The sequence below is a fragment of the Thalassophryne amazonica genome, chromosome 8 (assembly GCF_902500255.1).
Source record: "Thalassophryne amazonica chromosome 8, fThaAma1.1, whole genome shotgun sequence".
NCBI classification, from domain to species: domain Eukaryota; kingdom Metazoa; phylum Chordata; class Actinopteri; order Batrachoidiformes; family Batrachoididae; genus Thalassophryne; species Thalassophryne amazonica.
The window spans coordinates 89,112,169-89,126,274 of record NC_047110.1 but is presented as its reverse complement, the minus strand read 5'-3'; the positions used below and the strand labels follow the sequence as shown (position 1 = coordinate 89,126,274).

General features: G+C 40.6%; 1 protein-coding gene across 1 annotated transcript in view; it reads left to right on the top strand.

Moving 5' to 3' along the window:
- The window catches only part of st3gal2 (ST3 beta-galactoside alpha-2,3-sialyltransferase 2), a 30,743-nt gene extending 16,637 nt beyond the window's left edge, over nt 1-14,106 (top strand). Inside the window, exons 3-7 of the mRNA XM_034176956.1 lie at nt 51-184; nt 2,892-3,071; nt 4,947-4,992; nt 12,449-12,568; nt 12,659-14,106. Coding sequence (XP_034032847.1) covers nt 51-184; nt 2,892-3,071; nt 4,947-4,992; nt 12,449-12,568; nt 12,659-12,832 — 654 coding nt within the window. The 3' untranslated portion in view covers nt 12,833-14,106. The remainder of the gene's footprint in view (nt 1-50; nt 185-2,891; nt 3,072-4,946; nt 4,993-12,448; nt 12,569-12,658) is intronic.

Here is a 14,106-nt window from a genome sequence, read left to right as displayed (position 1 = left end):
GCATAGATTTGATGGCAAAGATCTGATTTGATGGTTCCTGCCTCTCCCAGGTGATTCCTGGAAGGACGCCGTATGGCTCATGGGACCCGGGGCGTTGTCTGCGCTGTGCTGTGGTCGGGAATTCCGGAAACTTGCGTGGGGCCGGTTATGGAGCGACCATTGACAGTCATAACTACATCATGAGGTGAGAGGATTTGGTGTAACTGAAAGTGGCAGAGACAAGAAGGTGACATCAGGCTGATGGTTGAGACAGAACTTTATGGAGAGGGTGAGACGTTTATCTTCACTTTGAGGCAAAGATACACAGCTTGAAACAAGAAGATCAGATGAGGAAAAGCAAAGTTGCACCAGTGAGGGGGTTGGGTTGTTTTATTGTTTGATTTATTTATGTATTCAAGTTTGAATTTTCAAGGAAATAAGGGTGCACCACCCCCCCCCCCCCATACACACATACACACGCACACACACACACGTACGTGCGACAGATCATTAAAAGTTTTGTCATTAAAAGTTTATGTGTGCTAAGGACTTAAAAAGAAGCAGCCAGCAGATGTGTCAGACTGTATTTGTTAAATGTCAGTGTTTGCTGCTGACCTCCAATCAGGCCTCCTGTTGGTGGACAGAGAGGACATCTGACCCCTGTCAGATCACCAAAGGCTACAAACAGCTTTACATCCTCAGAAGAAGAAACATATCCACAGACTGTCACCCCTACACAGAGGCACATAAAGCCTTTGGTCTCAGGCCGTTGCCCCTGGTGTTTTCTGTGCAGCGGTGATGGATCACGGTGCTTATCAGCGGGCTTGAACACGCTGGTGAACATTGATCCTAACACACTGATTGTGAGGTAAAGCTCACGTATCCCCAGCAGGAGCGGCTGGCCGTTGTTCTGTGCTGAATGTGTCAGCGTCTATTAAGGCTTCATTCTCATTAAACCTGTGTGGGCACTGGGCAGCGTTTGAGCTTCATCCGCTGCCTTGCATTCTCATGTAAGTGGATTCATTCTCATTTATATGTGTGTTTCTCACAGTTTTGCCCATAGCAGTTATTCTCTCCACCACCACCCACCCACCTCCTTTCTGTCTGCATTTAAACTCTGCCTTTCTGAACAAGCATCTATTGTTCGCTGACATATTGGCTGGAACCGTTACATATGGAAAGATGCACTCGGTGCCCTTTTCTTTTCAGATAAACTGCTCACTCCTCCAGACAGTGAGCCACAGCTACTGTAAATACAGCAAAACTGTAAAATACACAGAACACTGATAAAATGTTGGTGCAAGTCTTATTAGAGCATACAGCCCCACCAAGGTCCAGCAGCCTTTGAAGCTAATGCAGTTCCATGGTGTGGTGGATCTGGAGACCTGTGGCACTAGCACTTTGTCCCATACTTGACTTGCAGATGTCTGTGCTCTTGAGACCAATTTAAAAAACAATCAAACAAAAACGCCCACAGTCACATGTGACAAATGATCCCAGAGAACAGGACCACATGGCCACAGTGTAGCTGAGGTTCCCTCACAGTGCAACTGATACGTCTCACTACGCTTCTCTGAGTCTCACTAAGTATCCATTATTTTGACACAAAGTCATTCCAGCAGTATTCAAGGATTCGTAGAAGAGTCCTAGCACCAAAGACATCCAGTTGTCAGTGTCCCATGTACCCAGATTAACATGCACAAATTTGAATTGCCATTCGGCTGCACCCAGTTGTTTGTAGTTGCCTCAGTGGATCGACTACAGATCCATGTTGGGATTTGGCACATTTTACTCTGAATGCTCTTCCTGACGCAACTCCAGTTATACACGAAGAAACACACACAGCCCCTGGTCTTCCCAAGCAGTCTCCTGTTTAGCTTAGCTTCTGAGATCTGACAGGATCAGGTGTACTCAGAGCAGACTGCTTAAAAAAATAATAATTATTATTATTATCATTAATATAATTATAATTGAGTCATTATTTTTGAGCAAACACAGCAACAGACAAAGGTGAAAATGTGCTATATGACTATGAGGTTGCTAGTTCAAGTCACTTTATTGGGCAGCTTGTAGGTATATCTCGTATTGACCTGAATATAAAATGACTGATTATAAGATGACCTTATATTTTTCAGACGTATATTCTGAAAAGGAAAAAACCCTTTGTTTTATATTCAGGCCGTGTATATGAGTTTGTTTTGCCCGTGTTAACCAGTTCTGGAATTCAACTCAAAATCAGCTTTATGTTGATGATCTTTGAATTGTTTGGTCACATAGTCCATGTTGATGAATGCTACTGTAGGATTGTTTTCTTTGATTGTAATTCATTGGTATGTGCGGGGGCAGATGTGATATTTTGCAGTTGTTGTTTGTTCTGTCTAGTTTGATTAACATGATTGATCATTCTCCTGAATTAAATAGTACTGTGATTTGGTGGGACTTAAGGTTTTTACAGCTGTCACCACTTTTGATGTATCCTTAGCTGTTGCTAAGATGTGATGTGTTATCAAGTGTAGGCATTATTATTTTATTTTTGGTGTCTCCCTAGAAGCCCTCATAAAAACACTGACATGTGTTTCTTGTCATCAATTTCTTTTGGTGAGATTAATATGAATATTTGGATCTATCTCGCATGGAGACAACTGTCAGCTGATGGGTGTGTAATGATGTGGGAAGTATTCTCATCAGTTTTTTCAACTCTGAATTGGTGTCGAGGCCTGATATTATCTCTTCACCAGAGTATATCAGCAGATGAACCGTGAAGCATGAAATTTCAAGATGTTTGCAAAACATGACAGCAATTTCCAGTTCTGGCTCCGTTTTTCAGTCTCGCTGAGGCCAGTGGCCACACAGTGTGAAGTAACAAGTGTATCTTAAGGAAACAACGCTAACACGGCTCTTCTTTCTGCCAGGATAAACCTGGCCCCCACAGTGGGCTACGAGGAAGACGCTGGCAGCCGCACCACTCACCACTTCATGTACCCGGAGAGTGCCAAGAACCTGGCGGCCAACGTCAGCTTCGTCCTGGTTCCTTTCAAAACACTGGATCTAGTCTGGATCACCAGCGCCCTGTCAACTGGACAGATCCGATTGTAAGATAAACACTGATAAACAGAGCGATACATATATATGTGTGTGTGTGTGTGTTTATTATTCCATCATTACTTTATCAAATTAAATCAATTTCACTGCAGAGTACGGCACTGTAGTAAGTCTGCCTCACACAAAAAGGAGCTTAGTGAGGTAAGACACCTGTGACAGCTCTGATAGAGTTACAGACTTCAGTGGTAGCGACTGGAGAGACGTACATTGTCTGTTATGTCACCTTTCATCCTTTCATTGTAGATTCTTACAGACAAATCCAACAGAGGTCAGCAGCCATCTGTCTAGTTACTTTTAGAGATATATCTTAATGACCTAAGAGCTTTCTGGGTGTGTCTCGCTGAGTATAATCCAGGGTGGAAACTGTTTGTACTTACTCCTCTAATTAGTCACAGTTGTGTTTTGGGCATAACATGACATAAACCAATGAGATCGTCATGTGTAATTCCCCTTTAAGACATATGTGTGGCTGATAGATTGCTATTGAGAATGCCGCAAACTCAGAAGTGAGAGGTTTTTTTTTTTGTGAGGAGCCACCCCGCATGAACAGTGTTAGTGGAAGTGGTGAACAGAGGCCTTGACAACGCAAAAAAGTCCTGTCAAAGTACGGGAAAATACCGCATACTGTTCCAAGAAAGCTGACTGCTATGAGACCTTGATTAACATGGTGCGTCCACTGATATGTGCAGGAAGCTCTGTTATTATCAACAGTGTACATTTTTTTTTATCTCATGTCCAGTTCTCTGTTGAAACGATTCGTACACCCAGTGCCCAGCCACGTCATGGTATTGTCCACCAGCCAAACCAGAGATAAAGAAAACCTACTTAAATATATGGTACAACCTCGACTTATTAAAGTTTTGTATTTTTCCTTGCTTTTTCCACGTCAGTTTGAGGGTAGTATGAGCTGCTAACTCAGATCCCTGTGTGTACAAGTAGAGTGCCCACATGTTGTGCACCTGCCTGGTAGAAAACAAAGAACAAAAACCTACACTCATATTTAGACCAATTTTTGGCTGTTCTGTGGTGCGTTTGATTTCAGCTGTTTCACAATAGCAAGTCAGCAGCACTGCGCCTGACCACACCTCATTTTAAGACTAACACACACATTGTGCACAAATATGTGCAGTTATACTTGGTACTTGCACAACATAGGAGCTGGGCATGAAAATGCCAACTGCTTCCTGTGCACGCTACTGATGGCACTTACAACGGGGGTTAGATGTCCCCTTAGTCACTTTAACAGTGATACCATGTGTGCTGCTAAGTTCCACTCCATTAACAACCTCAAATTAAAGGCGACAGTCTGGAGCTGCCAGCTAACATTCGTGAAGAGCTTTAAAGAGTAATGTGCTGGATAGATGGCTAAAACAAACACTTTGTAGATATCCAAATATATGGACCCGACTGTATACAGAGAAACAAAAAGAGTTTAGTTCCTACAGTATACTGGTCACAATCTAAAGATCGTTCGGTGTGCATATGCATGAATGCAGGTTCATCGCTCCAAGTCTGATCAACCGTGAGTCGAGACGCCCTTTAACTAATTGCTTCAGCAGGTGATGACACTGACAAGGGCCTTGCTTCACTTCAGGGTGAAGCTCATTAGAGGAATCACTGAGGTGCTCTGTTGGAACAAAGATCTGCACCTTCTGGACTCTTCACAGCAAATAGCTGTCCATTTCTGACCGATACAAATGAGAATAGAAATACACACATAGCAGAATCATCAGAAGCCGCAATGTCACCGCGCAGCATTATTCTGTCGCCTGTCAGTCATTCTGAATCAATGGAGCAATCACATTAAGTGCGGAGTGACTGTGTCCAATCCGTCTCTCTGCTCTCTCTGTCTCTCTTCCTCTCAGTACGTACGCGCCAGTGAAGCAGTTTCTCCGTGTGGATAAAGACAAGGTATGCATCGTTTCTCACTCGCACATTAAACATACAATAACATGCACTTTGGCAACCACAGACTATAAACAAAAGTAGACAATGTGTCCTCATCATCCACAAAGAAAAACCAAGCTAATATCATCACAGAGTCATAGGGAGCATCCACAATGAACGCCTCTGACATATCGTCGCCATGGAAACATGAAAGGCATGCAGACTGACTTCTGCAGAGTAAAACATTGAAAATTTAACTCTTCTGAGAACCCCATTTTGCTGTGGAAGACAGCAGAAAATGACTTTTCATCAAAACTTGGGGAAAGCATTTCCACATTTCCTTCTCCCTCGCTGCATGCGGGAGAGGAATGAAGCAAAACCCCATGCATGAAAGGAAAAATTTTTCAGCAGACGTTCTTGGATTGATGTTACAACTTGGCAGGCAGCGGTGCCAATTGCAGGTGTGTACTCAGGCTGTCTGTCTGTGTCCTTGGACAAAATAATGAATCTGCATCATCCCACTCCACCCAGCTGTTAATGGATACTGGCCTTGACTGAGAAATTAACCTGTGATGGACTTGCACCCCATAATAAATCCTCATCTACTTCATGCGGAGATAACCACCAGTCCGATGGGTCTGAATAGGACTTACTACGTACTAAATAATGTTTTCCCTATATTAGTACAGGTCTGGTGGGCTGCCAGGCCAACAAGAACTCCCACCAACCCTGCCATGCCAATAAAAAAATAAGCCAATTAGAGCACAGCGCTCATAGAGCGCAAACCTCTGCCAACACTAGTTTCCAATTCCACAAATTTTTACCTTGGAAAGAAATTTCAAGGTCAAAGTCCTATTAGAAGTGGCTTTTCATGAGCTAAAATATAATACAAAATATAGATCAAAAGGGCTTTTCAATGTTAAAATCAAATATCCACATAATCCACATTCCAGATCAGATCTGGATCAGACTTTGTCAGGCTATAGTGAGTGTCAGTCTGCACCTCACTTTCAAATGTGAGGGTGATTGGGGCATGTTTGATTAATATATAATGCAAAATATTCAATAAATGGGGTTTTCAATATTAAATTTAAATGTCCACAAAACTGTAATCCAGATCAGATCTGGATCAAAGTTTGTCAGGCTATAGTGAGTGTCAGTCTGCACCTCACTTTCAAATGTGAGGGTGATTGGGGCATGTTTGATTAAGATATAATGCAAAATATTCAATAAATGGGGTTTTTAATATTAAATTTAAATGTCCACAAAACTGTAATCCAGATCAGATCTGGATCAAAGTTTGTCAGGCTATAGTGAGTATCAGTCTGCATCTCACTTTCAAATATGAGAGTGATTGGGGCACGTTTGATTAAGATATAATGCAAAATATACAATAAATGGGGTTTTCAATATTAAATTTAAATGTCCACAAAACTGTAATCCAGATCAGGTCTGGATCAGAGTTTGTCAGGCTATAGTGAGTATCAGTCTGCACTTCACTTTCAAATGTGAGGGTGATTGGGGCATGTTTGATTAAGATATTATGCAAAATATTCAGTAAATGGGGTTTTAAATATTAAATTTAAATGTCCACAAAACTGTAATCCAGATCAGATCTGGATCAAAGTTTGTCAGGCTATAGTGAGTATCAGTATGCATCTCACTTTCAAATGTGAGGGTGATTGGGGCAGGTTTGATTACGATATAATGTAAAATATACATTAAATGGGACTTTCAATGTTAAATTTATATGGTCACAAAATCTGTACTGTAGATCAGATCTGGATCAAACTTTGTCAGTGGATAAAAGATACCATCCTACATCTCTCAAATTTGAAAGAAATTTCATCTTTTTTGACAGAGTTATGAATTTTAGAAAGTTCATTCAATGTTAAAGAATAGAGATTTTTCCTGACTTTGACCTTAAAAATGTAACCACTTCTTGCCTATTGGGATGAGAATCTTCAGTTAAAAAAAATTCATAATGATATATGAAAAATTGTGGGCTCCAGGGTGTTCACAAACATAGAAACAAACAAACAGACAAACATTACCTCCTCCAACTTCCTTGGCGGAGGTAAATATCGATTCATTTCAAAACCAGTAATCAGTTCATGGCGTCCACAGCACTTGCATCAGCACTACAGTGTTGAACCTGTTCCAAAAGCAGGAGGAATGAAGTCACAGCTCCATTTTTTTTTCCTCCTGTGCTGCAAGACACACAGGTCAAACAACTGTTAAAACATGATTCTGTTGTGTGAATGGCGAACTTTTTCACAACGCACCGATTGAAGCTCTAAAGATCATTAATTAAACACAACTATACATTTTTTTAAACATGATAAACTGTTAAAATCTTTGGGTCATGAAGTTTTTAATCTTGACAAAAATTCCAGGAGAAACATTTGTAAAGATCCATAGCCTTTTTGAATAACAGCTAATAATCACACACGACTAGAATAACAGCATCTTTGAGAACGCTTATTGTACAACTAATATCAAAAAAAGCCTTTAGATTTCACTTTTTCATAAATAGATGTTCTTTTCACAATATTATAGCCATGTACACTTATATCCTTGTATAAAATCCTCAATTTAATGTATTTCTAACCTCCTCCAATTCACTGCTAATACTTCACAGGGAAACAAACAATAATCTGCAAACAGCCCGTTGAAGCAGTGAGGGTTTACCAAAATGGAGGCACAGTAGCTTATTGGTAAGCACTGTGGCCTCACAGCAAGAAGGTCATGGGATTGGTTCCCCACTGGGCCTCTCTGTGTGGAGTTTGCATGGTCTTCCCAGACTAAAGACTCATTTCTTCTCCTTGTTTTATCACTAATACAACCCCTGGCAAAAATTATGGAATCACCGGCCTCAGAGGATGTTCATTCATTTGTTTAATTTTGTGGAAAAAAAAAGCAGACCACAGACATGACACAAACCTAAAGTAATTTCAAATGGCAACTTTCTGGCTTTAAGAAACGCTATAAGAAATCAGGAAAAATAATTGTGGCAGTCAGTAACGGTTACTTTTTTAGACCAAGCAGAGGGTAAAAAATATGGACTCAATCAATTCTGAGGAATAAATTATGGAATCACCCTGTAAATTTTCATCCCCAAAACTAACACCTGCATCAAATCAGATCTGCTCATTAGTCTGCACCTAAAAAGGAGTGATCACATCTTGGAGAGCTGTTGCACCAAGTGGACTGACATGAATCATGGCTCCAAGACGAGAGATGTCAATTGAAACAAAGGAGAGGCTTATCAAACTCTTAAAAGAGGGTAAATCATCACGCAATGTTGCAAAAGATGTTGGTTGTTCACAGTCAGCTGTGTCTAAACTCTGGACCAAATACAAACAACATGGGAAGGTTGTTAAAGGCAAACATACTGGTAGACCAGGAAGACATCAAAGCATCAAGACAGAAAACTTAAAGCAATATGTCTCAAAAATCGAAAAATGTACAACAAAACAAATGAGGAACGAATGGGAGGAAACTGGAGTCAACATCTGTGACCGAACTGTAAGAAACCGCCTAAAGGAAATGGGATTTAAATACAGAAAAGCTAAACGAAAGCCATCATTAACACCTAAACAGAAAAAACAAGGTTACAATGGGCTAAGGAAAAGCAATCGTGGACTGTGGATGACTGGATGAAAGTCATATTCAGTGATGAATCTCGAATCTGCATTGGGCAAGGTGATGATGCTGGAACTTTTGTTTGGTGCCATTCCAATGAGATTTATAAAGATGACTGCCTGAAGAGAACATGTAAATTTCCACAGTCATTGATGATATGGGGCTGCATGTCAGGTAAAGGCACTGGGGAGATGGCTGTCATTACATCATCAATAAATGCACAAGTCTACATTGATATTTTGGACACTTTTCTTATCCCATCAATTGAAAGGATGTTTGGGGATGATGAAATCATTTTTCAAGATGATAATGCATCTTGCATAGAGCAAAAACTGTGAAAACATTCCTTGCAAAAAGACAATAGGGTCAATGTCATGGCCTGCAAATAGTCCGGATCTTAATCCAATTGAAAATCTTTGGTGGAAGTTGAAGAAAATGGTCCATGACAAGGCTCCAACCTCCAAAGCTGATCTGGCAACAGCAATCAGAGAAAGTTGGAGCCAGATTGATGGAAGAGTACTGTTTGTCACTCATTAAGTCCATGCCTCAGAGACTGCAAGCTGTTATAAAAGCCAGAGGTGGTGCAACAAAATACTAGTGATGTGTTGGAGCGTTCTTTTGTTTTTCATGATTCCATCATTTTTTCCTCAGAATTGAGTGATTCCATATTTTTTTCCCTCTGCTTGGTCTAAAAAAGTAACCGTTACTGACTGCCACAATTTGTTTTCCTGATTTCTTATAGTGTTTCTTAAAGCCAGAAAGTTGCCATTTGAAATGACTTTAGTTTTGTGTCATGTCTGTGATCTGCTTTTTTTCTACAAAATTAAACAACTGAATGAACATCCTCTGAGGCCAGTGATTCCATAATTTTTGCCAGGGGTTGTATACTGTTATTATGTGTTTTATTGTACTTTTGTATGGTTTTGCTTTTATTATGTTTGTTATCTTTTAATTCATTTTGTTTTGTTTTCTTCTGTGTTGTCTTCTGCCTTGAGGTGATTTTATTGAGTTGGCGTTATACAAATTAATACATTTGAATTTGAATTTGTCTGTGTGGGTTTCCTCCCACAGTCAAAAACATGCTTATTTTAGGGTCTGCTCTTTTCTCTGCCCCTGACCAAGGCACAGTCTCTACATCTGGAGTTGGTCCCCGGGCACTGGACCATGGCTGCCCACTGCTCCTAGTGGTTGGATTGTGTCTAACTGTAATTAGGATGGGTTAAATGTAGTTTCATTGTATGAATCTACAATGACAATAAAGGCCTTTATTAATATTATATAGCCAAAAAAATGTCTATCACTAAACGAACATGCTCTCTCTCTCTCACACACACACACACACACACACACACACACACACACACACACACACACACACACACACACACACACACACACACACACAGATCTAGCTCAGCTCTTACTTTGATACAATTAAATTATCCCCTCCCCATTGTTGATGGATTACAGTTAGATTATAAACTGTGGCTTTGTTTTAAATAATCTCTTCTGCTTTTCTTTTAATCCGAGACAATAAATCAACTCAATCCCTGCATTCTAAATGTTTTATGAGTCTCAGCCTCGGTCAGAGACGGGCTTTACTGTGTTTTAGGAGCCAACCCAAAAATGTAGATTAATAAGATTTACTGTTGGCTGCAGAGCTTTTAAGCAGCCTAAAGCTCTGTTTGTGCGCCACTAAACAGTACCTGGAGGTAAATCTGCAATTATGAGGTTTTTAATGTTTACAAGCTATCACACCCTTGAGGAGTGTTAAAATTTAACTAACTCTTTTCTGGTGGAGCTTTTTCAGTATGCAGTGACATTAATTAGCATGATGTTATATTTTCGTTATAAGTCACCTGAGACAAAGCGTTAAAAATTAATTGCATACATGCAACTTCCATTATAAATTTGGCAAAACCAGAAATGGATTTTTTTTTCTGAGTTCTGATTTTACATTTATTTCTTCATTAAAGGGTCTGTTTGTTTGTTTATTTTTGTCCTTACTCTGAGTATTTGAGCAAATAAGACAAGAAAGAAAAGTTATTGTCATTTGCCATTCATCCATTTATTCCCATACACTTTGGAGGTGATAGTTCAGTCATAATTACGTCACTCTTTGGTGACAGAGGCGGAGAACAGAACACTGGACAAACTGCTGGACATTATAGACGATGTCAGTCACGCGCTGCTCACCGTCATCAGTAACCAGAGGAGCATACTGCTCCTTCCCAAGTGCAGGACCAACAGACTGAAAAACCCCTTTGACCCTCACAGGCCATCAGACTGTACAACTCCTCACTCAGGGGGAGAAGGAGTGACAGGAAGACAGAGGACGGGAAGGAGAGGAACAGTAGTAGCCACTAAACCAGTATTGATTAGTATGTCTGGTATTTATATTTGCAAACTGTTTTTACTTTCACTTTTGATACCCTGTGTGCTTCATACCCTGTGTGCTGCTATACAATGCTGCTGGAACCTCAATTTTCCTGAGGGAGTCTTCTCAAGGGATCAATAAAGTTCTCTCTAATCTAATCTAATCATGAACATTTTGTAATATTAGAGATGAAAATGTGAATCCATATATGTCAGTAGCAACAAACCATGAACTGAAACTCTTCCGAAGATTTTGATGGCATGTGCCGTAGTGCAGCACCACTTTGCATTATGGATAATTACAAAAGAACTAATGAGTAAGTGCATATGCTATTGTTAACTGTTAGCATTTTGTTTAAAACTGCTCATCAGTACTCAAATGTGTCAACATAGATCAATTCCTACACAGGCCCTAAGCTTCTATTTGCTTGTTTGCTCGTTCAGTATAATTTTTTCAGCTCAGAGGACTGTTCATATGGATAAAAATACAGTTGTAGCTCGTTGTCTACCTTCCTGAGGATAGAAACTAGTGTTGTTTTTTTTTTCTACAACATTTCTTTTAATATTATTGAGCCGTTTATCGGAGGGGGAGGTTGGCAGGTGGACCATCCCAGTCAAACTCCTCACCTGACACTGACACATTACAGTAATGTGTGTGTTCGTTTTTACAAATAAAGAAACCAACCAATCAGTGACAAAAGGAGTCTCATTTTCCCATAATGCCTTTTGGAATCTGTGTGTGTTAAAGCTCAAACCACCAGTATTAGCGCATTACTTTAAAACTGAAACATACATGCGATATTTTCACTTTGTAAAAAAGTGGCAGAGTTGACATTAGTCTCAAACTGTCCAGAATCGGTTTAGCTTATAAATCAAAACCATAAGTGAAAACTGCCTTCCTTTTGATGTCTCCTGCTACATGTTGGTACTATTCCATGTTGAAAGCAAATGACACTTCCTTATAGCAGTGGACAGAGCGCACAAAGACAGATGCTCTGACTCATAGTTTGTGTTGGGTTTGTGATCGTCTTTGATTTTACTCAGAAGCGTTGGCTGTGCTTAAACTCAAAACCGGCTCATCGTGTAGCTAACAGTATACCAGAGTCAATATTAAAAGTTAGCAGTTAGCTATAGGTTCCTCTAAATTTTTTAGCGGTTTAACAGTTTAGCGTTATAAAAGTTACTTTTTCAGTTAGCGGATTAGCAGTTATCAAAGCTAATTTTTTGGTTAGCTGTGCCTACTGCTGCATGAGCCACACCCAAAAATCTGCTCACTCCTGGAAAACATTCTTCTCTGCAAAATAATGGTGCTAAAACAACATTTCTCCATCTTCCTCATTGTAGAGATCAACCTATTACAACTCTGCAGGAGTTTGTGTCATGTTTTGGCATATTCATTTTTGAAATAAGAGAAGCAACAGTTCATTATAATATTTACCATAATATCATCCTCACCCAGGTCCAAATTTTCAACCCAGCATTCTTTAAATACATCCATGACCGCTGGACGAGGCATCATGGACGCTACCCCTCCACAGGAATGCTGGTGCTCTTCTTTGCCCTCCACGTCTGTGATGAGGTCTGTTTTTCTTTGTTTGCCCTCCATTCTCTGCAAACATGTAAAAACTCATCTTGTTCTCAAAACTGTACCGTTTGACTCTCCTTTTAGGTGAATGTATTTGGTTTTGGAGCTGACAGACGGGGCAACTGGCACCACTACTGGGAGCAGAACCGCTACTCTGGAGAATTCAGGAAGACCGGTGTTCACGATGCTGACTATGAAGCCCAGATAATCCAGCGACTGGCCAAAGCTGGCAAAATCACTGTGTTCCCTGGGAAATAAAGAAACTGGTTTGGCATCAGACTTTGTACAAGCTCAGTAGAAGGTGTTAGATTGTTAGCAGTGTGGGCACCCATTTAAACATGTTTTTGTACAACAAGAGTCGTAATAGTTGCAGATGTGACTTCAGTACAAGTGAAAATACATTTACTTTCCCAGTGTGGTGCCACATAGCTCACCACTCAAGAAGCTGAGCTTTGATTTGGTGTAGAGCAGCAACGTTGAGCTTCAAATTGGACAATAAAATAATTGGTTTAAAGTAGCTTTTAAGATTTCATCTTGGAAGATGGGACAATGATCTTGTCCAAGGGGTGACTTCAACACAAGCCAACAAGCAAAACAACCAGTCACTATTTATATGGACTGAGGCTGATCTGGAGAGGGGACGTCCTGCTGGTGGAATCTCTTTAGTGGAAAGTTGCTTTCTCCTGAAAAGAGCAGAGAAATGGTGCACAGTTGCCCATTTTTGGGATTGATGTTCCAACAGCCATGTGAGATTAAAGTCGATCCTCACCATCCCACCTGTGCACGTGGAGCGGTGTTACCTATCACCAGGCTCTGCACGCAACGGTGAAGCTCTCTGCACAAACCTGGGACTCTGACAAGAATCTTGACGTTCCTCTCACATCAGGGTTCTCTGAAAGGTTTTCTTATAAACATGGGCATTGACCATCCTAGACAAAACAATAAAACTTACATCTTATTTGCTATCACCATAAAGACAAATGCTACAAGTGCATATTGATGCTAAAAGGAGCTATAAAACAATAAGCTGATGGGCGGTTGCCATAGGTCCATATCATGAAGTTGTCTTCTTCAGCCTGTGCACCACGCAACTGACTGACAGGAGAGGAGGATCAAGACTCACACCTTTAGGCCATTCTGACTGAGTCTGCAGCACTCCAGCGTGACATTTAGCTTCTGTAGCCGTCCAGTACCTGGCCTGGTTTGGAAGATGACTTTGTCAGCCTTGCTACAGTCTTTATTCACACCCATATCCAGGGTAACTGTTCTGGATCTGACTCTGTGTGAGACTTTAATGAGGCCAGAAGTCCATCTCATGGGATTTCATGTTTTGATGGTAGTGTGCCGATTACCAGGCTGCTGTTGAATCAGCATATGGTCTGACAGGATTGGGTCTAATTTTTGAGAGGACAGATGGAAAACTGCAGCATGAAGCCAGCGGCATACACACATCATCATTATTTTTTAAGAACGAGGTAAACAAAAGTCCTGTTTATGCATCGAAAATGCCTGCGTCTGCCTGAAGTGTTGGG